We start from the raw sequence: 24,283 nt of genomic DNA, 5'->3' as shown, positions 1-24,283 counted from the left end.
TCAGTGCCGATGAACCGTAACTTCCACGGAGGGAGCTCTGGCACCAATGCTACATCAGGGATTCTACTTCTTCAGACCTAATGGTGTTCTACTCATTAGTAGTTTAGGCTCAACTCGGTGACACTCGTGTCGAATGCTACATTTTTGGTCGAGTTCTTCGTCCAGTGGGCTTGCAGATACTCATCGCATCCCTTACCGAGCCTTTCCATAAGCTTTCAGCAATTGAGGACGTTTCACTAGAATTTGAAGTACTCCATAAATTCAAAAGGTTACAGCTAAATATTTTTTGTATCCCACGTGAAATTCATTTGGCTGTAAAAAAGTTGGGATGCATCTGTAGTGAGAGATGTCAAGTTTAAAGCAAAAGTAAAAATCTTAGAAAGGCTTATTGTCTTTATCGAAATAAATACAAAGTGCCTTGAGAGTAGGAAAGATTATCAAAAAAAATTTAAATTTATTGTGATTGTGTCAATCGTATCGGTGGCCAGGCGATATTACCCAATGATGGCAAGGCTCACCCCTCGCCAAGGAAGAAGGGAAAAAAAGAAAGAAAGAGCAATGAAAAAAAAATAATGATAACATATACTATTAAAAATTATTCACGTCAACGTCTATCGTGACGTGTATGGCGATTGATATTTGCTTCATTAATTTTCAGTCAAAATTTGTTTGATAGATTGAATTGATACAAATGCAGAAAATTCATGACTTAATTGACAAAAAAAAAATTAAAATAAAATTGACACATTTGTAATAATTTAAGGATTTTTTCGGTAATTCTCCCGTTCTTAGCTGAATATACGGAAGTGATGACTGAAGACTTACATCCCCACTTCTTCTCCAGATAGAATATATGAGATTATAATGCTTATGAACTCGTGCTCATTTATAACTTCTTCGCAATTGAGCCGAGCCAGATATGCTGATTTTCCATTTGAGTCGAGCTTGGGCAAGGAGTTCCATGGTCTATCAAGATCAACTCAAGTTTCATAGCGAGTCAAGTCTAACTTGAGCTCGGTACTGTATGGGCTCGACTCGGATTGATTATGCCCTCGTCTTCTCGATGGAAAACTCCTAAGTACGGAAAAGTTTCATCATCATCATCGATCTCAATCACTCTTAGCCAGCATTTCACATCTACGACCTAGACAATACAGGATTCCAGAGGCAGTGGACCCAGCTAATACATATCTACCGCCCGGACATCAAATCAAGGTGCATACAAGGACACTACAAGATGGTTTGGATTGCATCTCGACAATCCTCTCAGGGGTACGGGCTTTTCGTCATGCAACAATAACAACCAAAGATTATCAAGGGAAGCATGCGGTGACTGATGCTCGACTGTTTGATAATGTTCTGCTGGGACTGGGATAAGCAGATCCAACAAACTCGTTCCACCCACATTGCCTGGGTAATACAAGTGAGCATCCTCTTATTTCTCATCAGGGGGCCAGATCTCACCTTTACTTGGATAGCCCCACCAGCTTTATTTATATGGCCACACCGCAGTTTCCTGAATCGAAATCTCCATTTTAGTCATTCTAGGGAATTGCAAAGGCAAATTACTAGGAGGACGATCGAGGCATGGACAAGTGTACCCAGTTTTGAGAGCAGAGATGAGAGCACCCCAATGGGCATTACGATTGGCACCAGACATGGTAATACCTCATCTTCTTCGTAAAGGGGAAAACCAAACAGCCGTTAAATGTTCTGGATGCTCAAACAGATCTGGATCCATGGGAGACTAAAATCAGAAGTACACAATGCATCCACCATTTGCTGCCCACACCCCTGATGAAAACAGAGATGAATATGCAAAACAGAATCTCACAATTTAGCACTCTGGTGCCTCTCAAATTTTCCTGGGGGTATCTTCCTTCAATGAATTACCCACCTGTATTCTAGAAGCTGTAAGAAAAGGATGGACTAATTGCATGGGATCAACAAGCTTTAATTTTCCAGAGGAAAAACAAAAAGGAAAGCCCCCAAGTCCCATCTGGAGTAGAATTGAGACCATGCTGTCATGAAAGATCCCAAGGACAAGACTTTGAAAATTTGTGCCCCAATGAAATTGGGCTAATGACATTCACAATGTTGTCAATGTCAATGATTTATCACCTACACAATTGTCGCATGGGTTTAGAAACGTTATACGAAGAGTTTCTCAACCATCTATTAAGAATGTATTCAATAAGATACTATTCCTACAAATAACACATAAATTGGAAAACAATAGTACACAAGTCTATTGCAGCAAAGGAAATCCAAAATTTTCAGCTGGAAAGAAGAAGATTCGAATCAACTGACGCTGCAAATCCACTGGATTGAGAACATATAAATGTTGAAATCAGGAAGACACTTGGTGCCTTCATTGGAGGATTTGACTACCATAATCATCATTGAACTTATCATAGAGATGGGCATGCAGATGAGCTGATGGCCTTGTGTTCTTCAAAGCCACCTCAATATCTTCAGGTCTAATTGGTTCCACATTCGGTAGCTCTATAATGTAACGACATTCATTGATCAGATTAACATAATCGAAAGTTCTTAATTGTCCTCTTTCGAAGAGAATTCAAACACTTTAAAAGATATATATAAAGAGAAACTCCTGCATGTCCTATTTGAGCAGGCAGAAATACAAGACGTGTATTTACAAGTAATTGCAGAACATGAGGAACTGGAGATGTATACAGCTTTCAACACTCGAACTTTGAAGTTGAACAAAATTAACAAAACAATGTTCCCCTCAATTTATGAATTACTTTTGTCTTATCATCTACAATGTGTCTGTTTCATCGAAAATTAAAAAGTACCAAGTTTTATTTAATAACTTCACCAAATATTTGATAGGCTAGACATTCTCGTGAAATTAAAATTTTGAAGAGGCCTATAAATTAAACAGAAGTGTTGAAAATGGAAGATTAAGAATTCATCAACTTTCACAGGCATCGTATTCTATATACAAGAAAATGTGACACAATTTAATGTTTTCTTTTTCTTTGTCTCGTTTTAGTCAAGCCTTGAAGTTACTTTGGGAAGTTTTCTGTAAGCTAGGCACAATACTTTCTTCAAAAGTGCAGAAAATACAGGAAAACGAAAATGATTTTTCAAGCACTCTTCATGCTCTTCCATCTCCAAGTATGCATTGACATGGTTCAAAAGCTTTGCGGAAGCTTCAACGAAAGAGAGGTGAGACCAGCTGCTAAATGCGAGTAAGAAATAGTGAGAGTGGAAACCATCAAAAGAACAAAACATATTTTTCAGTTGAGTCTTGCAAAACTTCAGATACCAAACATGTCCTGAAGTTCTCAATACAGGAGTTGGAACACAGGTTATTGAGTAAAAGCTAACATGACTTGTTCTTTGTCCTGCTGTCAAAATTTTGATCAGAGAAGAAGTTTGACGATTACTCAAAACTAATGGTCATCCAATTTCCATGCAATGTCTTATTGAAACAAATTGTTTTGCATGTGCCATCTGATGACATTAACTTATGACAGCAACAAGTAATCTAGGAGCCAGGTTGATATCATCTTCCCAAAATGTCAAGGAGCATGCCAATCTAATTGGTTAATGGCTTACATCCCCTCAAGAAAAGTTTCAATATCTTGCAAAGACACCTACCCACCTCGATGGATATGCATGTCTAAAACTATCATGATGTTGCACAAGAATATGTCATAACAATTAACTCCGAAATTATCTGTCTATAGTCGGTGAAAAATGTGTCTTAGATAAGATGGGTACCTTCCTCTCGAACCACTTCCTGTCGGTCCTCAAGAAGTGCCATTAACCTTCTTAGAGGTTGCATAGCAGCCTCCTTGGATACTAACCTAATGTCTGAACCGGAATATCCTTCAGTTCTTTCGACCAATAAATGATATGGAAGTGCCTCTTCACCAGGCACTTGGGGTAGTAACTCCTCAAACATGGCTCTTCTTGCTTCAGGTTCTGGAAGTGGTACAAGGATCTATAGCAGTCAAAGGAGAATGAATGGCTGTACAGATCTTCATACTAATCTTTCAAGATGTTGTTTTTAGACAGAAGCCAGCTATCAAGCTAAATGTACTGAAAATACATCCTTGACGATTCTTAAGCGTGCTAATAGACTAAAAGTAATTTAACATACATCCATGAGGCACATTGACTATTTATCATGCAACCAAAGGGCATTTGATCAGGATGACAACCTCTTCGTTACGCAAATCTCGCACAAGACAGATGTTTATAAATGTGTCGGCATGAGTCATGCAGAGTTACATCTCTTTTTCTTTTAACTATGTTTATGATGGGAATCAAATCATTTCCCTGTTAAAATCACATAATAAGGATACTCGCTTTTCAAGACGACGGAGCATGGCTGCATCCAACTCCCAGGGGAGGTTAGTTGCCGCCAATACAAACACAAGTTCATTTGTCCGTGTCAAACCATCCATCTGCAGTAGATTAAGCACGCATTATTTTCAGGTGGAACATTGCAATCACATTGAGAAAATGAGAGAGAACTTTCAGTCAGGGGTTCATAAATAATTGGAGAGAGTTTGGGGACACTAATGGCCCCTCTACTGAAAAGTAAAAACAGTTAAAATCTTGCGCTCAATATCTTCAGGAAACTGCTACATATAATTGTACTTCAGAAAACTTTTACCATCAAGAAAAATGTCAAAATTCCCTGAACCCATTGAATACCCCATTAATTTCATCAACCAAATAAGAGACAGGCCAAAACAAGAGTAGGTGTTCCAAATGTGGGCTCTTTGCATTCTATGTAGTAGAGAACACAACCCTCGTCATGCATATGGGTTTATATTCACACACACAAGTTCTCTCCTCAATCACTAAGCCAACCCTGTAGGTTTACAAGCGTTTGGTTTTGGCCAATGAACTAAACCATATACTCACTCCCTCTCACTCTCGCATAACCTTTTTCTTTAATGACTTTATTTCTGTTTGTGTCTCACCCAGAATTGTCTCTAAGTATCAAAGGTACTAAAAAGTAACCAACATTTTCGAGATCAGGCTAAGTGTATGATTAGAAGAGGTAGAAGTGAGGGACAGATTTTGGGCTTAAAGAAGGTTGCTGATATCAGCAACTTTCATTTACTTGGGACACTTATCAAAAATAGAGGGTCTGATTTTGAAGAGTATAAACATTCAAACTGGTATAAAAAAAAAGTTCGCTATTTCTGCTAGTTTTGCTGCAAAAAGCCCATTCTAACCTCAGGTTGGGTTCACTAATACAAAATTGTCATCAACTTCTGTCTACCCTATTTATTATGGCTTTCAATTTTCTTCCATTAATTTTTTATCATGGTTGCATGTTAACTGTGACAACCTAGAAATAGTATTACAAGACTATCAAAATGGTCTCTTTCTTTTACATAAAATTTTCCATAACAGTCATATAACACAGAAATTTCAAACTTATGAGGGATACAGAAGTATTTCACATTAACACTACAACCACATATTTAATATATTTTCTCATATCAGCCTTTGTCCCTCCTCATCCAAAAAAACTGATTATAACAAAATTTCATCTCTCCAATTTCCATCTCCACCAATTTCTATCCTCGTTCTTTCCTTCCATAATGTGCTCCAAAACATGGCATAAGAGTAAGAGGAATGTGGCAGTTTAATCTGAAGAGACAACATGTTTTCAAAAAAGATACGTTTGGGAAAGTATAGAGGGGATGAAAATTTGGATCAAAAATTGATAAAAAATTTAAAATTGTTGATAAGGCAAAGGAGGGAAGATTTAAATTTTGAGGCATTTTCCACCCCAATTTTCTTGTTCCCCTCCTCCCAAACATAGCCTAATGCAGAGAATAATTATGTCTTTATTACACTATCTAAGCGTCACTATACTTCATCGAAAGCAGACCAATACCGGCGTTGAACTAATGTACCACTACTCATTCTGAAAAAGTGGTAGAACCGTGGAAAACGGATTCTAGAAGATTCATTTTTATTTTTATATAATTATTTATTTTCCCTCCATCGGTCTTGCTTTTATTTTATTTATTTTTGAGTTCATCGACCGCCGACCCCGACTAGTTTGAGATAAAGGTGATGTTGATGTTGATGTTGATGTTGATGTTGATGTATGTTCGATTAAAACTTGGAGATTTCCCTAAAACCAAACGTACCTTAAGAAAGTCGAAGTTTGACATTGATGCCAATTGAGAGACAATTGATGCCATTGAAAATCAATTTTATGCAGAGCCATTTTTTATGAGGAACTAACAGGGAAACAGGTCAACCAAAAACAATGAAGGATATTGCTATATAACATACCATGGGCACGGAGAGACATGTCAATCTATCTACATCATTCCAGAATGAGGACTATAGAACAGTACAGAACGAACATCACCTGAATAAGTAGCTCAGTCTTCAAACGCCTACTAGCTTCATGCTCACTACGGGCCTCACCACGGTGACTAATGATTGCATCAATTTCATCAAGAAATATTGTTGATGGTGCATGGTGCCTTGCAAGGTCAAATAGGACTCTTATCAACTTCTCTGAATCACCTGCCATATCATAAAGAAAATGGAAATCAAATTTACTTGAATTCAATTTGCATTACCAGATCATGCATGGATTTGACAGAAAAGTTACAATATAAAACAAATCTTCACTTCGCCAAAGACTGTACTTCAGAGCAGCAAGTCGAAGAAATAGATTGTGTTCGCCTTCTTCAAAATGCCTCATCCATAATAATGGACCCAACAAGAAACAGAAAGTAAGAGATGCGTGACCTGTTAATCTTAATTGACTCTTACCGCGCCATTTGCTGACAACTGATGATGCAGATATGTTAAAAAACGTAGTATTGCATTCAGTTGCAATAGCCTTTGCAAGCATAGTCTGCAACATACGAAGTTAATTCATCAATCAGTTCAACAACTAAACAAACAACAGAAGAACCATGCAACTATTCAGAGACTAATCAGCGGACCCTATTTAACCCAGCCGAGAAAGAATGGCCTTTTACCAGGCAAAAAAAGTACATACTGAAAATCAAGAACCAATTCACCAAATCCAAGTGGACAACAGTCATATGATGGCCCCCATCATCTAAGACGCCCTCTTAAAGAACGCATGAATTATTGGGTGGTCTTAGCTTCTCTCATCTCCCATCCCAAAAGTTAGGTCAAAGGATGAGACTTTTCCTCACACTTATAGACCAAACACCAACCCCTCCCACAATCGATGTGGGACAACCCCAACAATCTCCCCATCACACATCAAGCCTTGAGTTAGAGAAGCAACAACCTGTATCTCTCCCATGTGACTATTGGGTCCAGACTTGTTGATAACCTGGGTTCTCTGATACCGGTGTTAGGTGGTCTTAGGCTTCTGTCATCCCAAAATTTAGCTCAAAGGATGAGGATCCCTCACATTTATAATCTAGCTACTAGCCCCTTCCACGACCGATGTGGGATAACCCAACAATCTTCCCCTCATACATCGGGCCCTGGGTCAAAGCAGCAACAACCCATATCTCTTCCGTGTGATTGTTGAGTCCAGACTTGTTGGTAACTTGAACTCCGATACCAATGTTGCGTAGCCTTGGGCCTCTCTAATCCCAAAAGCTGGCTCAAAGTATTTGAGCCTTTCCCTCGCACTTATGAACCGATCACCAGCCCATTCCATAACCGATGTAGGACAACCTCAACAATCTCCCCCTCACACATCGGGTCTTGTTCTAAAGGAAGAAAAATAGAAGGCCCGTCTCTTAAAGATCCAAAAGAGACCATATTACATGTCTCAACATGTAATTATTTAGCAATTGTCCGAATAATATTTTGCAGCTATGGTCATTTAGAAAATTTCAGCTAACCGGAAATGAGTCGTTGTGGTGGATGACAATGACTACAACCATGAAACAACAATTATGACCACGATCATACTATTACCAGCCTTAAATACTGCATCTTCCTGCTAAGCCCTCTAATAATTGAAAGTATTTGCCAAGAGTTTCATCATTTTCTTCAACTGTTCAGAACTTGTCATCAGGAGATAACATGGATTTCTAAAACGGTGGATCTGCGAGTGTTTGACTATAATTTTGTCCTGACCTACAAGTTTAACCGAATATGTGTGCCTAGAGTAGCAGGAGAAGTAGCATTTCTTTCTCCCCTTCAACCATTTCACATGACAGTTAGGTGCTTCATGTTCGGCATACAGTAAGAATGTTGTACAAGCATTGCACTGACATCCATAGCTGCACAATGCTTGGGTATGCATTCATCTAGGAGATTTAGTAATCCATATGCTTCTTCCAAAAGCATTGTTCATCAATAAATTCATAACTTCCACAATTTCAAGGATGGCATAGCCCTGGTCCAAGTCGAATGGTCAGCCAAACTTACCCAGCATGCATGTGCATGTCTTATCCAGGAGACAAGAGCAAGTTTTTGTCTTAAAGTATCTCAGACCATACATAGCTTTCTGAATGTCTCTTAACGTTGAGACAGCAGTTTTGAGAAAGCATTGTCAAATTGATACATTCATTCGAAAAATCATTGCTTTTCCACGAAAGAAATTTGTAGTTCTGACATTTTCAAACAAATAAAAAGGGTGCTTAATAGAAAGTATGAATACCTGGTACTAAATCTACAGTCATCAAGATGCCAAAGATGTACTAAATGGGCAACACATAAAATTGGCAAAACGATCACATTTGAAGTCACACCTGAACCGAAGTGAATACAGGTGCAAAGCACAGTGTTCACGCTCAGACTCCTATTAAACTTTTAATCATCCAACACAATTTGGAACTTGTAGAAGTGTTTATATACGTCTTTCAACTTTTAACTATGAGCTCACACCAAATAGCTTCACTGATGCAATAACTACCAGAAAACAGCCTGCTGATTCCGAAGGAATGTTAATAAAGCCCATAAGGGTTTTCCCTTAATCAAACACTACAACTATAGTATAAATGTTAAAAGAAATAGAATACCCTACCCCAATCCCACTAAGTGGCTCCGCTATCTAATTTTCCATGATTCTGATGAAACGAATCACACGATTAGGAAATTGGAGCCACCTATTTAATTGAATAACTGGAAGACTATCATAATTATCTCTCCCTCCACCGCACGTCAGAATTTTCTAAAATTTTCGGTGAAAAGAATCATGAACATGCTCTGCCAGACTCCCAGCAAACCTCTTATAAATCATAAGTTAGATCTCTTACATTAGAGACTAAAGCATAAGCAACTCAACAAGCATCAGCATATGCAAATAAAAGAAGCACAAAGTTCATATGTTAAAATTCAGACCTTTCCCGTCCCTGGAGGACCAAACAGAAGAATACCCTTCCATGGTGATAGAAGACCAGTGAAATACCTAGAGTCAAAGGGGAAAACATGCTTCGGTTATTAGATATTAAGATCAAGACAAAGAATTATAAATGCAGAAAAATTATTTGAATCTTAAATTTCACGGAAATCACATTAGTCGAGCAAATCCCAATTCCTGTGCTCCCAATAAATAAATAAAATATTGGGATACAAATTTTGAAAACTCAATGCATTTTCAGTGCAGCTTGAAATAAGCACCTCTTTTAAGTTTCCCCAAGTAAAACAGCATATTAATTCCTTCAAAACTATGAACAAATTCACAATGATTATAAGGTCGATATTTATATATCTTTCAGATAGTTTGACTCATTCGGTATCAAATAAGACTTCCGAACGCTAATAGCAAAGAGCTAAAAGCATAAGTCAACCCAAGCAGTACACTCCGTTATCCTCAAGAAGGTGAATCAGTTCCATGAGAAAAACAGGAAACCAAAACTAAATCTCATCTAACCGAAAGGACCAACATATTTGCTAACAAAATTACTATTCTATCCACATTCTTTCCAAGGTTCAAACAGGTGAAAATAACCAATGTTGGAAAGCAGAAGCCATAAAAACATAAATAGACAAATACAAAGGATGAAATGATTAATAAGGAATTGCAGATGATCACTTGGGATATTTAATTGGCATGACAACTGCTTCTTTGAGTAAGCGTTTTGCATTTTCTAGGCCTTTGATGCTCTCCCATGTAACATCTCGACTCCCACGAATGATATCCCTGGTAGAATATGAAAATGGACCAAACACTCGGTATCGTGATAAGATTATCACAATGATATGAATATTATAAGTCATTATAAGGTGAAGTGTCAATCCAGTGTTCTGCATGTTACCTGGTTAAACTCTCAGCCAAAGTGAGCATTTCCGGTGATTCAAAGGGAGGAAATAGAGGCTTTTGCCTGAAAGTGGAAGGGGCAAAAGAAAACACCAAAATGATTGAAGTGTGAGAAATTGATCCAGTAACATGGTTCCAAAAGCAATTTAGTGGTCGTGAGAGAGAAATTGACTTCATGAGGACATGAATAAGTTGCTCTTATCAGCAAATGCACAGTTAAGTATCCTCGTTCAAGTCAAACTGACACTAGTGAACCACAAAGCTGCAAATGCATCGCATGATTCTGAGTACTCTTGAGCAAAGTCCTGGTTTTCATTCCCAACAGTGATGCCTAACCTAATCAAGATCAGTTATGGCAACAGAAGCTTAGAGACTGATTGAGAGTACTAATGTCGTATTCCAACACACATCGCATAATAAAAGATCGCGATAAACATGTTGGCTTGGTGATCATTATAGGATCTGAAGGCAGACAGAACCTTACATCAGGCATTCCACTCAAAACTTACAGCAACACACTACTAATCAAGAAGAGAGTACATAATGAGCCACAAAATCTTACGGCGTGGGGGCCCCGTTTGAGTGTAGAGAGCTTCCACCCTGCACGTCACGTAAACCACTTAATAATACCAAAGCAGACATTGCAAGTCAGCACTCAGCAGGGGAGTTAAAAACCTCACCTGGCCCCGGTACTGTTCATAGATCGCCAAATCGGATGCTCTCTTGACATACCCATTACCATCCGATGTGCCGTTCGAATGATTCCCATTGGATACGGCTTTCTTGTCATCAACATGACCGTCTTGCGACTCCTTCTTTTTCGCAAACTTCACATCGAAAAGACATTATAAGATTCACCCTACACAAAACACCGCCGCAACAAAAAAAAAAGCAAAGTCCACTACATATCTACAGTAGTGATTTAAATCGGATAAGACATTTTTCCACTCCAAGTCGAAGAAGTACGAAGGCTGACAAATTTTAAGATCAACCGGTGGATCATTCGTCCCAAAATCAATCCCCTCCGCGCTCGAATAACTGCTGCGCTACTAATGGGCAAGCGAAAATCGAGCCAATCGAGCTATCGCTCTCTCCGAACGGAGTTTCCGCGCGAAGCTGGGAGCCGAAATGGAGCTTCCGACATAGTTGGAGTCTCCAACAACACAATGCCGTCCTCATTACTCAACGCACCGAATGCCTCCAGAAACAGTTCGAATCGGGAGACACGAGACTCGTAGACTCACCAAGTCAACACAGGCAGAGAGAAAGAGAGAGAGAGAGAGATTACCAGGAAGGACCAGGGACCGCGCGAAGCTTCCTCCGCCATGGCCGATGATTCTCGAATGGAGAACTCTCTCTCTCTCTCTCTCTCTCTCTCTCTCTCTCTCTCTCTCTCTCGCTGTGCAGCTGGTGCGATCGGTGGCACACTCCACAGACTCTGCGAGCGATATTCACCGGGGACGGAGGGAAGGACAGGACAGGAAAGCGCTCGCCGCATGTGCGCATCCATATATATTTTATTCTTTATTAGGAAAATTCGAAACAACCAGCCAAAAATGGAGTCATTTTTTAATTTAAGGACATTGTTGTCCTTTACCTTCTTTTCTAAATTTTATCCTCTTTTGTTTTTCCTTCCTTTTTTCAGTTTTTTTTTTTTTCTGGTGGCCGTTCTCCGGCGAAGCTGAGAGAGGGCTAGCAAGGGCTGCCATCCAAGCCACACACGAGGGCTGGCCTCGCCAGCCATAAGCGAGGCCAACCCCCACTAGATTTGGGTGAGGGTTTTCCTCGCCCAATCGCAAGCCCAAGCACGACTAGCAAGGGCCCGAACGAGGCCACCCTCGCTAGCACCCAACGAGGGTGCCAGGCCCTCATCCAATGGCCAATGAGAGCTTGTAGCAAAAGAAAAAAAAATTAAAATTAAAATTATATTTGGATGAAAATGTCTTTGATTAGTTGGAATATTTAGCCGGCCGGTGAGGGAGGCAATTATTTGAAACTACCATAATCACTTCAAGTTCTTATTTGACACTATCCTTATTTGAGATTGGCATAACCATATTAGGTCCTTATTTAAAACAAAATCTTTTTCATACTCTTATTTGAGACCGACATAGCTAAGTCGGATCCTTGTTTGAAATAAGATCCATCTCAAATCCTTATTTGAGATTGACATGGCCACAATAGGCCCTTATTTGAAATAAGATTCATTTCAGACCCTTATTTAAACAAAAAAAAAAACAAGGACACTTCATGTATTTATTTGAATTTTTTTTTATTTCTAGCACGTTTATGAGAAAAAAATAACAAAAATAATAGCTAGTTTAGCTGTTGCTGGAGGCACTCGTCCTTCCACTCGCCGATGGACATGTGCCACGGCGAACAAACACGTGTCAGTCCATCAATTTTCTCGCGACACAATCCAAAGTAATTCCGGTTCATAGATAGCACGCTGCCCCCTACGCCATCGCCACCCATGCCAAGGCAACTCGGCCGCCACAATTGTGTCTTGGGGGCGGCACGGTGCTTTGAAGGAGCAGCCACGGTGGTGCCACGAGATGGGCATGTTATTTACTTTTTTTCTATGATAAATATCAAAGCCTAAACTCCGAAATAAGCAATTATAAAAAAAAACAGTAACTGCAATACGTTTTTTTAAGTAAAATTTTCATTAAGTAGAAAAGTAAGTTTCCGTTTATGCTATAAGAAGCAAGTTTGCCATATTTTGTAGTAACTTTCCCGATTGTGAAAGTGAGTTCTCTCTCTTACAAAACGGTGAGTAATTTATTAGGTTTTTAATAATTTGAAAACTCAAAAAAAGAAATTCAAATCAATCCGAAATTAAATTAAGTGATATGAGACATATCCTACCAAATTATTTTTACTGTGTTTATCTGTAATTTCTATTATTTTTTTGTGGGTAAAATATCCGTAATTTCTAAATTGGAAACGTTGGTTTCTTTCTTTCTAGCAATTAGAAGCTTTGGCCTAAGTAGCACCGACACCGATAACGAGACCCGTAATACGACACGATACGTCGATACGTTATTTTAAAAAAAATTAGAGATTTTTGACACATTGGGGATACATTATATATTAAATATATTTTTATATATGCATGATATATTATTATTTCTTACAATTTTTTTTATAAAATAGAAAGTTTACGAAAAGAGTTCTTATAATAAAAAGAAAGCTCATATCATGAATACTCCCGTAATTTGATCCCAACTAGCCTAAAAAAATAAATAAGTAATAAAACTAAAAGAAAAATAAATCCTGTTATCTGCGATCTGCACGCTTCCCCCTCCTTTCTCACGTCTCCTTCCCTTCTCTCTTTACTTTTTAAAAAATCTCTGACACCTTTCTCCTCCTCCTCCTCTCTCTCTCTCTCTCTTCTCTGTCTCCCCCTCTTCTCTGTTTTCGAAACATCACCCGAAACATCTCTCTCTCCTCTCTACCTCCTGAAAAAATCTCACACCCCTTTCTCTCTGTCACTCCGCGAAACCAACCACGGCGTCGACCACCCTGATTTCATCTCTCTCACGGCCCGAGATCGCTCTTCCCCTCCCTCCCCCACCGTTTTATGCCCTTCGGATCTGCTTTTCCCCCGTCCTCTTTCCTCACCGACTTGTGTGTCCCAGCGTGTCGCTGGCGTTGACCACGTGTCGGACCTTCGACATGCGTTGACCGTATGTCAGACGCGTATCCGTGTTCGACACCAACAGGCCGAGCGGTTTGGCGTGTCGGTGCTCCATAGGTTTTTGGCAAGTGGTTAGTAATTTTTTTTTTAACCTTATGAGCAATTTGCAGTTGCGAATAAAGTTCCAAAGTGTTCAAAAAATTTTCTAACACTACTAGATGTAATTTTCATGACATCGAGCGGTGACGTGGAAAGAAGGGATTTCTTTTGGCAGAAAGGGATTTCCAATCAATTCTGAAAGATTGCCCTTGTCTGGACTTGAAGATACGAATGAAAGCTTTGACTGACGACTCCCGTGTCCACGGAGGAAGCGAAGGAAGTCCTGTTCCAACTGGGAACATTTGAAAGTCTCGGGCTTAGACGGACTTAATGGCCAAATTTTATTTAACATCGCTCGGAGGATATTCAATCAAATGTGTCTGAAATGGTGAACCTTGGAAACCGATGCTCTTGATTCCAATTTAAATAAAGACCGTACATTTCATTCATCCCAAAAGTGCCAAGTCTAGAAAGTCCCGAGCCATTTTAGACCTATCGGTTTACGCGGTTCTCGTCGTAAATTTGTGTCTATGGCAACAGCGAATCGCCTTTAAGTCTTTGCCGTCCTAAACTGACCACCCCCGAGCAAAAGTGCATTTTTTAGTGGAAGATAAATCCAAGGTAACATTATTTAATAATCCGGGAAGTTCTGCATCGGCTACGAAAGTGGAATGTGATTTTCTACTCTGTCCTATGAGCGCGGCGAGCGAACGTCGAGGCTAAAAGCGCTCAAGCAAGGTGCAACTCTCTTGTCTAGCTTCTAGGATAACAATGGAGGCATAGGAAGGAACTGAATTAGTTACCTAATAGTATGAACGTTCGTCGATCGATGGGCAAATCTCATGAGGAAGTGAAAGAGGCCATCCGAAAATGGCTAGAACCACCTACCTTGAGCCTCTGTCGCGAGCTTTCAATTTTCCTAAGGTTGACATTTTCGGGAAAGTGGGTGCAAAAAGATTTTTCAACCATCCAACTTTTTTCCGAGGGACTTTAGAGATCCAAAGTTTCATGAAAAAGCTATTCGAAAATGCACCGTAGACAACTGGTAAACAAAACTAATGGTACATAATTGATTACTAAATTCAATCACAACTAATGAGGTCAACATACAACCTTTAAATTTTATCAATATATTATTTTTAAGAGAAATTGTCCACAAATCAAAGGTAAACAGATGAATTGGTTTCAAGAGATACAAGCAATCATTTTTTTTTTTTTTTTTGAGAAATGTTTTCCAGTTTATTCATTTTTCGTGGAACAAACGGAGCTTAAAGTGGATTACTCTTTTTTTTAGAATTGAAGTGTTACACATTGTCGATTATAAAATAAGAAAAGAAATTAAATAACTCTCTGCAATTCGATTAGTAATTAAAATCCATAAGGAAACTGATGGAGATGACTTCTACTTGAAGAAATCCAATTATGTTTCAATTCGATTTGATTTGATAAACAACATAAGTAATCATTCACTCATGTGCACATCAAAGTTAGTTTAATTTATAGAGAATGAATTATATGTTGCTTCATATAACAATTAAGTGAATTGACTTCCCATCCGTAATTTGTCATTCTTTGTAAAAAAGTACTCTTTCTATTGTAAGACAAGTCAAACGATAAAAAGGTGGAAGGGATTTACCCTTTAGTAGATTTCAGTTGAGTCACTTCACGTCGACCGCCATGACGAAACGTCCCGAGAAGAGGCCTAAAAGATGTTTTTCCAATGTAGAAGGTCTTGTTCTAAAGTTAGAGTAAGCTACGTGCAACTGGTGTAGTAATCCTTCAATTCTATCCTCTCAACAAATGAAAGTGAACGACTCTATTAATCCTATTCGCAAGAAATTGCTTAGCGATGGATATAATCCACGTGAGAATTTTCATCACTGGAAAGATTTTCAAAACATATATCTAAAAAATTTTCCCTCTCTTTCGAAAGCCATCCCGGTAATCGCATTGTGAAAGATTTCGTGAGGCAAGTGAAGTCGTTCGGATTCTTGATGGGACGATTTTAAGAATATCGCAGGACTTACGTGATTCATCAACAAGTTTTTTAAAAGTCTTCTAATTCAGTTCTCCCATTCAATTGGATGATTGAAAAAAATTTGTCCTCCTCGTTGAGCGGAGTGGCGAGTGAAGCAACCACAGACACACAAAAATGCATCGTGCACGTTACTCCGATTCTTTCCAAGATTCCCTCTTTGGGATCTTTCAAGAACGACATTAATCTAACCAGGGGAGCACGGGAATCACGACAGAGAGTAGCGAAATCAAGAAATTGGGAATCAAACGTGAGCAAAAATGATGAGTTAGAACCATGAAAAAGACGTGTCCCTCATAAGAGTCTGACCAAAGGGAATCAAACCTTTGATTTGGCAGTACAACGCACGTGGAGGAGCAGCCTGCCTGAGGACCGCGTGCAGAGTAAATGAGTTTTCAAAAGAAGCGATTCCAAAAGGGCAGGGGAGACAATGGCATTGTTTACGACCTCCGGTTGATCCAATTCTTTAAAGGGCAAAAGCCACGCCACGAAAAATCTCAAATTATACCTGCTGCAATGTACTCTAATTTTCATTTTCCATGACATGAAAAAAAAAATCTCAAACTTGTACGTGCGTGATGCATCTACCTTCTATCAATGAGTACCGTTAAGTACCTACCTATATGAATGCCGGAAAATAGACAATGTTGACACGATACCCACGTGGCTTAAATGAAACAAAAACGACGTTGCTTTGTTGAGAAATTATCCGACGGAATCTTGACGGAGGGTAAATGTGTCGTACAGGTACAAGTTTGAAATTATATATGTCACAAAAAAAAAATCAGGATAAATATATCACAGCGAGCATAGTTTCGAGTTTTTTGTCACTTTTTACCTTCTTTCTTAAGGAAATAATTTAGGGCTTGGAACATCTTTCTTTCCTTGTAATTGGACTTGGGCTTCAGATCCAGCATGGGCTCACCAGGTGAAGCCCATCTATGCATGGTGCAGATATTACTTATCCCTGGTTTGATTGGGCTCAAATGACCCCACTAAATTTCTTTTTTAATTTGCGACTTATATTTATTATATTTTTTTTGCCGTTACATTAATGCCACATATGCTAAAAAAGTACTTGAGAAATCGCACTTTAGTTTTTCTGGCCCCGCGTTAGGAAAATTGGATGAATGGTTATCGGAAGGACTTGATTGTGCCGAATTCCAAAACATTTAAGATTCAACTATACATTTTCAAACATTTAGGACTTCATCTCATGTTGGACAAATCATTTAAGACTTATGTTGCAATATTTCCCCTAGTTGTAGTTTGTCTTTACTTTTAATGAAAAAGAAAATGGATGAATTCTCGAAATGCAGTTTGTCTTTAATTTTGAAATCCCGTCGTTTGTTTATTTATTTATTTATTCATTTAAGATCATATCTAATAAAGATACGGTCCAAATTTAAGACTGTTCGCAAATTGTTAATTTTTGAATTTCCTCTCAAAATAAAGATTCATTTCACTCCAAATGTAAGTATCTCACAAAACAAATTTACGAGTCACTAGATAAATCGGAGTCGTATAACTTTATGATTAATCTCCCACATGGCACATATCAAGTGATCAGTTTTTGCGATACGACGAACGCATTGTTCAATGGTGACACTCAATTCCATTTGAAAATGTCCAAATTGGAATCTACGTGTGGATTTTCATAACGAGGAAGATGTGCGGAAGATCGGGCGGCGCATTTAGATTCTCCCCTTTCCATGGACGCCAAAACGAGCAACAGATTGGACCCCAACCGTCGCAAATGTATTGATGCCATGGCCCTTTTTGGTTGAAATCATTATCGTGTCAATGCCGATTTGCCGTGCAAAAGTTAATGGCTCTCGTCTAGGCTTCGGCCCAAGTCGAGTATTATGTGGTTTCTTGATAATACATGGGACTACCCTCTTTCGAATTCAATAATAAGAAAGAAATGCGATCCCGACGGTCCCCAACCCTTGCCAGTGATGGGGGCGGCGACAACGAGGGCTATGCAAGTCCTCGCCACCTGTGCAACCGCCTCTCTCTCTCTCTCTCTCTCTCTCTCTCTCTCTCTCTCTCTCTCTCTCTCTCTCTCTAACATTTTTAGCTTATTTTTAATTTAAAAAAATCCACGTGGTAGTCCATGTGCACTAAAATTTTAAAAAATTTGCCATGTCGGATTAAAAATTTTATCATAAGTTTCACGTAATCAATTTGATTGGAATTTCTTCTCGGAGGCCCTCATCTGCAGTTAGCGGGAGTCGCCGGCCCCAACCACCGCTGGCGATGGTTTTTTTTGGGGGCGGCGAGGTTTGTGCAACCCTATCTTTTTTTCTAATTTTTTTAAGCTTATTGCCATTTTTTTTTATTTTTTTAGCCTAAGTAAATTTGTATTTTTTGTTCTTGAACTTTTATATTTTTTTATTATTGCTAACTGGACCTCCAACGAGCCACGTCGGCTTCGGATATTGATGAAAAAATGAAACGTCGGATTTGTAGCCAAGTAAATTAGAGTTCGTACTTAAATGATGGTTTTTCAAAAAAAATTGACACTTGAGTAATCCGGCGGATCGACAAAAAAAAAAAAAAGTGATCCGACCGAAACTTTTGACACTGAAGTAAGTACCATACATAATTTTTGGGACTTCTCATGTACTTCTCCCCTTTGTGATGTCTGTCCAATAAAATATAAGTCTTGCGCGTTAGAAGCACCCTTAATCAAAGTGTCCATGTCTTTGTCAGTCGATGTGTGGTTTGAGGGGAACCAAGCCCCGAGTCGATCTAACGAGAGAATGGAATGATCCCGATCTGAGAGGGCTGGGAGAAAAGGCGCAGCAGCTTCTACCATCCTTCTAAGACATGAAGGAGGTGAGAATAGACCAAAGCACATGTCTAGTAGAGAGAATATTGCTGGGTGAAATAGGTCAATATTGACGACGATGTTTGTGCTTTTAAGTAAGGGAGTTTCCGAACAAAAAAAGTGTAAGGGCGTTCGTAAAATCTCAAGTCTTCTCCTGAGTTATGGAAGCTTTGCGAATTGATTCACAAGTAGGGCCGTCAAATGGTCGGGTCCGGTTCGGCTTAGATTGGGTAAAAAATGATCTGACCAAAATTGATCAATTTAACCCGTTTTTGACACATTTATAAGCAACACAAATTTAGCGACTCATACCCAACCTAACTCATACCCGTCATATATCCGACTCGATCCTTTTACTAAAATACTTTCGTATTTAATGCAACCTATGAAAAATCTGTGTACACCTAGTTTAAGCTCTTCATGTGTACATGTTATTTGGATAAAATTGCTATTTCGACTATAAGATGCTCCAGGATTGTCTTTCAACATTGCATAGAAAATAAGATTTTTGCATTAATTCACGATTGAAGAATAAATGAAATTTAGTACTTGGTAGTGAATTTATAAATCACATCAACGAATAACGTGGAGGAATTCCAATTTTAATTAAATGAAATATAAAATATTGAACAAGATGATTTATGCAGATCACGGATTGCAATGACAAGAACTAAGATTAGAACATAAAGTAAAAAAAAAACAATACCAAATGCAACCAAGAAAAGATATACTTCAATAACTAATAAACGAATTTACAAGATTAATATAAAAATATAATGGGGAAAAAAGAAACCGTCTTGGTATTCTTAATGAGTGTAAAGTCATGTCCATCTTATGAGCCCATCAAGACTTCTCTCAATTTCGAACAATCCAAGGAGTCCATTATTTTCTCATAGAGGATGAAGAGAAAGTCACAAAAGTGGGTTATCTTCGGGGTAAATTGTGAATCCATTTAATACACATATATTTTTTTTGGGCTTTTCCGATCTAAACCATTTATAACTTATTTAATGAACGTAATTAACCCATTTATTGACTCAGCCCATCAAATATGGGTTAAGAAATAATGACTTAGTCCATTCATAACACATTTTGACAAGTCTATTTACAAGTAAGACCCACTCCCAAACAGTTACTGCTTGAGCACTCCTGGAGGCCAATTATGTAACAGGCTAGGTTAATTATCTATTTGGGCCTATCCAATGCTAAGCAAACTTAACACTAAAATTTCAATTTCAAAAGAATATTATTGAAACCAAAATGGTGTCACTTTTAAGTTAATTCCAGATTCACATATATAACCAGTACTCTCCCCCAATTCGATGTCCAATTCCAATCCATCTAATGTCTAGGCTGGTGCTGTACATTGTGTGAGAACTCTAGCCTTGGTGATCACTCTCTACCCTTCTTGGATTAGGTTGCCACAAGATCGCCGACTTCAGCTCATCTGTAAATCCACGCACCTACTAAAGAAAATCTTGCTCAAATATTATAGCAGGATGTCTTCGTTTAATTCGGTTGATGTGTCATCTGGTTTCCCCTATTTCATATTGATTTTTTCATTCTTTTTGTACATAAGTATGTAGTTACACCTAAAGAATCTCTTTTAAGTTAATTTCAAATGCCCTTTTATAATGCAAATCACCATCTCCTTCGATGTGCAATTTGTTTCGAATCCTAAAAATTTGCCAGGAACAGGACCCTAATAGGACGTCTTACCTCTGCAACTGGTCCTAGTCCTCATCGTAATGGGTCATTACGGCAAATTTCATGGGAGTCATGGAACTTTGGCGGGTTTTGTTGTCTGGGTTTGTTTCAATCTCACAATGGAAACATCCAATTTTTTTGAGCAATTCATGCACATTGAGCTAATCCCAATCAATTTTGCATCGCGAAACTGAAATGGCGGACCTATGACCAAATTTCTAGATATTGAGTTATTGCCATGTGGTCAGCAAACAGCATTTCACCGAAAATACGACGGGCTCCAGCGAAAGTACATAAGTTGTGAAGAAACTAAAGTCTTGAGCGTGTGACGTTACGGTGGTCGAAATCAACATTTAGCGTCATGTCGTACTTTCTATACAAAGCGTTTCAAACTCATAGGATGTAAAAGATTTAACAATATATATATATGAGATCCATTGTTTGTGAACTACCATTTATTGCTCCACAAGAAATAATTTCTCGAGAGACGCCGACACCTTTTATACGGCGTTCGGCGAAGATAACAAGTAAATCCTTGTTTAAGAGAAATTTCAAAGTTCAATAATCAATAATCGTCCTTAAAAACGTGATAACAACACTTTTTATAGGATATTAACCCTAAACCTAACCCTAGTAGGATTCTAAACATCAAAATCCAAAATTACAAAACTGCCATTAATAGTAAAATAAATCCCAAAAAATACTAAAAAAAAAGGAAAATCCATCTAGACATTCCCGAATCGTCAAAATCCATCGTTAGTCACAGCTAAAGGCGGTGAATATTGATCGGGACGCCATTCCGCTTCAGCCGACCGAATTTGAGATTGATTTAATGTCGTCGACCCGATCCGCCGGTTCTTGGCACATCACCATTTCGCCTTCCGATCGGCTTTCTTCACTGTCAATTGATCCAGAAACACACTACCAATACATTCCATATCGAGCTCCCGTAGGGATTTCGGGGAGTGAAGAATCCATAAATAAAAGGCCCTCAAATGAAGCTAAAAGCAAAGATAGTTGCTCCTTAACTACACAAAAGGCAAGATTAAAGAAACTAGCCATGAAAAGGAGGGAATTGGGCTTTCCTGTGGTCATGATTTTGCTCAAGCTAAGGTTAGATATGAGGAGAAGATTCCTCAAAGATTGTTTTGCATTATTTGTGGGGCAACAGCAAAAGCACCCAAGATTGTTTTCCATACATGGTAAGGAGTACCTAAGATTTGTTTCCATTTTCATAGGACACGTTACTACAAAATCCCTTCAGAGCAATCGCTTCGTGTTCCCCGAAAAAGTAACCGAGAGTACTGCGGCCTTCAAAGCACCCAACCGCAAGTAACATGTTCGTAGCCGCGATGGCGTTAGGTGGACCTCGGCTTTGTCCTTTCATTGATTTGCCTTCTATCATAGGGGTACCGCAACCCGAACCACAGATGATTTTTTACGAGACCAATTCTATCGCTCTCTTACGTTGTTGAAGCCATCGCCGATGCTCGCCGTCCTAGGTTTAATTCAGAATTCGTTAGGAGTCTTTCGATCCCGATGTCTTTTAGTAGGTCATGTGAATGTCCGAATCTAAGATCACTATAATCGAGTTAGTGAATGGAATGAAATTTTTTTAAATGGTGTTCTAGCATCCCTTCACACTCTAGGTGATTCTATCATAGATACCTATGAGCTTCAACTAATCGTTCCGGCCAAACAAGATTGGAAGTCCGAGAGTAGCCCTTGGGATCCCCCCCTCCCCCCAAAAAAAAAGTAATGATGACGCTTGGGTTACATCCTTTGAAATATGGATTTACTCTAGAAATTCGGTCCACTTCAAGTTGGCACCGAAAAACACAGTAACTTTATCAGCAACGCCATTTAAATGCCAAATAACTGCCAAACAAAGTAAATGTCAGAAAGAAAATAATAAAGCACAGTCTGTAGCTAGAATCACACTCTTATTCCTCGAGAACAGATCTGTTACCGTAAACGATCGCCGACCGATTACCAGATTTAGTGATGAACATATGCTGAGATCTCCCCCTCCGTTTGTAATAACTTATGATGTTCGTCTAAGTTCAATCTAGTAAATAGTAAATGGCCTTTGTATTGGACTTGACTTGATATATGGAGTAAATGGTAATTCTCTTGTTTAAATTAGATCCGATGACAGCACTGGCCAAATTTAGGACCCTTAGCAAATTTTTATCTGCTTTCTTGGTACTACATGATGGTAGAAACCATTGAGCCCACACCACAAAGTCACGGGCCTTCTCTGGGTTCGAAGGATGACCACAAACCCCACCTCCCCCCCTTTTTTTTTTTTTCAAATTCAACAGCAAGAAAGAAATGCGACCCCGGCCGACGATCCCAACACTCGTCGGCGACAAAGGGAGCAGTGGCGCCGGCCCCCCTTCTTGCCGCCGCCCTTCCGCCATTTCTTTTTGTGTTTTGACTTTTTCTTTTCTTCTAGAATTTTTTTCAATCTTTTTTAAAAGCGGCTCTTATTTGGCGCAACATCAAGTGCCACTTGTGCAAATATTAAATAAAAAAAAGAATAATTCCGAGTGGACTTTGCCATCAATGAAAAATAGACGGTGCCGACGGAAGAACTTACATGTAGGACTGCGACAAGTTTTAACAAGACTTAATCGGATGCACGAACAACATATTTTAGGACTCAAGTACCGAATCGACACAAAGTTTAGGACTCGTGCTGTAATTATACCTTGAAAACACAATGCGATGCGTACCTATTCACATAAACAAATATCGATATGCTTGGATGTTGCGGGGCCATTAGTAACCGGAGATATTCTTTGATCTACATCGATTGGCGGCTTACAATATCCAAAATCAAAGAGAAATGGCTAAATGTAGCACGATCACATAGGCCAAGGTCCTAAAGATGAGAATTCAAATGGTGACGCGGTGACTATTTGAGCGTGCGTATCCCCGTACATGTTCTCTCTCCAATGCAATCTAAGGCTTCCAGAGGGGGTCAATGTCTTTGTCAGCAGATGTGTGGTTTGAGAGGAACTTGACCCCGGGGTCTGTCTGATGAGTGAATGAAATGATTCCGAGACGAGAAGGCGGGGGGAAAAGGGCGCAAACTGCTGGCAACCTTCTAAAACGACAAAGAAGTTGGAAATGGATCGAATGACACAATTAATAGAGAGAATATTGCTGGATGAAAATAGGTCAACATCGACGAAGATGTCTGTACTTTAATGCTCTGTTTGTTTAGCAAAAAATGAGATATTTCTCGAAAATGTTTTTCATAAAGTCATTTTCCAATGTTCCGCCATTTGGTAGGGACAATATGACTAGAGAAAATTACCAAAAAATTCGAATTTCTAATTATTTTTCATTTTTCCTTTCTTTCTACCTCTACTAGTCATATTAACGATCGACGACCGGCCACGGGTGAGGGACGAGCTCACCCAAGGCCAACGAGGCTTGAACTCAACGGCCTTGCGCAAGCTCCACCAAGCCGGATCTAGCGAGAGGTGGAGCCACGCCGGCCTTGGCCAAGCTCACCCTCACTTGTGGCCGATCCCCCACTATCGCTATGGTTAGTGACCAGCCTAGGAAAAATGGAAAAAAAATTAAAATTAAAATTAAATGAAAAGAAAATGAACGCGAATGAGTACAAGGAGGAAAGAGGAGAGAAAATGATTTCCTCTTTTCAAAAAGATGAAATCATCTTCCCTACTTTTGAAGGTGTTTTTTTATTGATCGAAAATATTTTCTTTGACTAGT

At 39.0% G+C, this 24,283-nt stretch overlaps 1 protein-coding gene across 1 annotated transcript; it reads right to left on the bottom strand.

Moving 5' to 3' along the window:
* Positions 1-1,986: 1,986 nt before the first annotated feature.
* Positions 1,987-24,187, bottom strand: LOC125316661 (katanin p60 ATPase-containing subunit A-like 2). The gene is made up of 12 exons (XM_048285532.1): positions 24,175-24,187; positions 11,511-11,575; positions 10,903-11,049; positions 10,785-10,822; positions 10,221-10,286; positions 9,998-10,105; positions 9,304-9,370; positions 6,796-6,880; positions 6,383-6,543; positions 4,341-4,442; positions 3,754-3,976; positions 1,987-2,505 (listed from the first exon to the last, which is right to left on the bottom strand). Exons 2-12 carry the CDS (start codon positions 11,547-11,549, stop codon positions 2,372-2,374), a joined length of 1,170 nt encoding a protein of 389 aa, XP_048141489.1. The 5' UTR covers positions 11,550-11,575; positions 24,175-24,187; the 3' UTR covers positions 1,987-2,371.
* Positions 24,188-24,283: the final 96 nt, after the last annotated feature.

This window comes from Rhodamnia argentea, chromosome 9 (genome assembly GCF_020921035.1).
Source record: "Rhodamnia argentea isolate NSW1041297 chromosome 9, ASM2092103v1, whole genome shotgun sequence".
Taxonomy (NCBI): Eukaryota; Viridiplantae; Streptophyta; class Magnoliopsida; order Myrtales; family Myrtaceae; genus Rhodamnia; species Rhodamnia argentea.
Note: the sequence above shows the minus strand (reverse complement) of the source record. Positions and strands in the feature narration are given on the sequence as shown.

Excerpts from the sequence above, each read along its gene's own strand:
- LOC125316661 (XM_048285532.1), bottom strand. The coding sequence starts at position 11,549 with ATGGCGGAGGAAGCTTCGCGCGGTCCCTGGTCCTTCCTG. Across the intron at positions 10,287-10,784 it reads TCAAACGGGGCCCCCACGCC|GCAAAAGCCTCTATTTCCTC; the intron begins GTAAGATTTTGT and ends TTCCACTTTCAG. Across the intron at positions 6,881-9,303 it reads GTCCTCCAGGGACGGGAAAG|ACTATGCTTGCAAAGGCTAT; the intron begins GTCTGAATTTTA and ends CGTATGTTGCAG.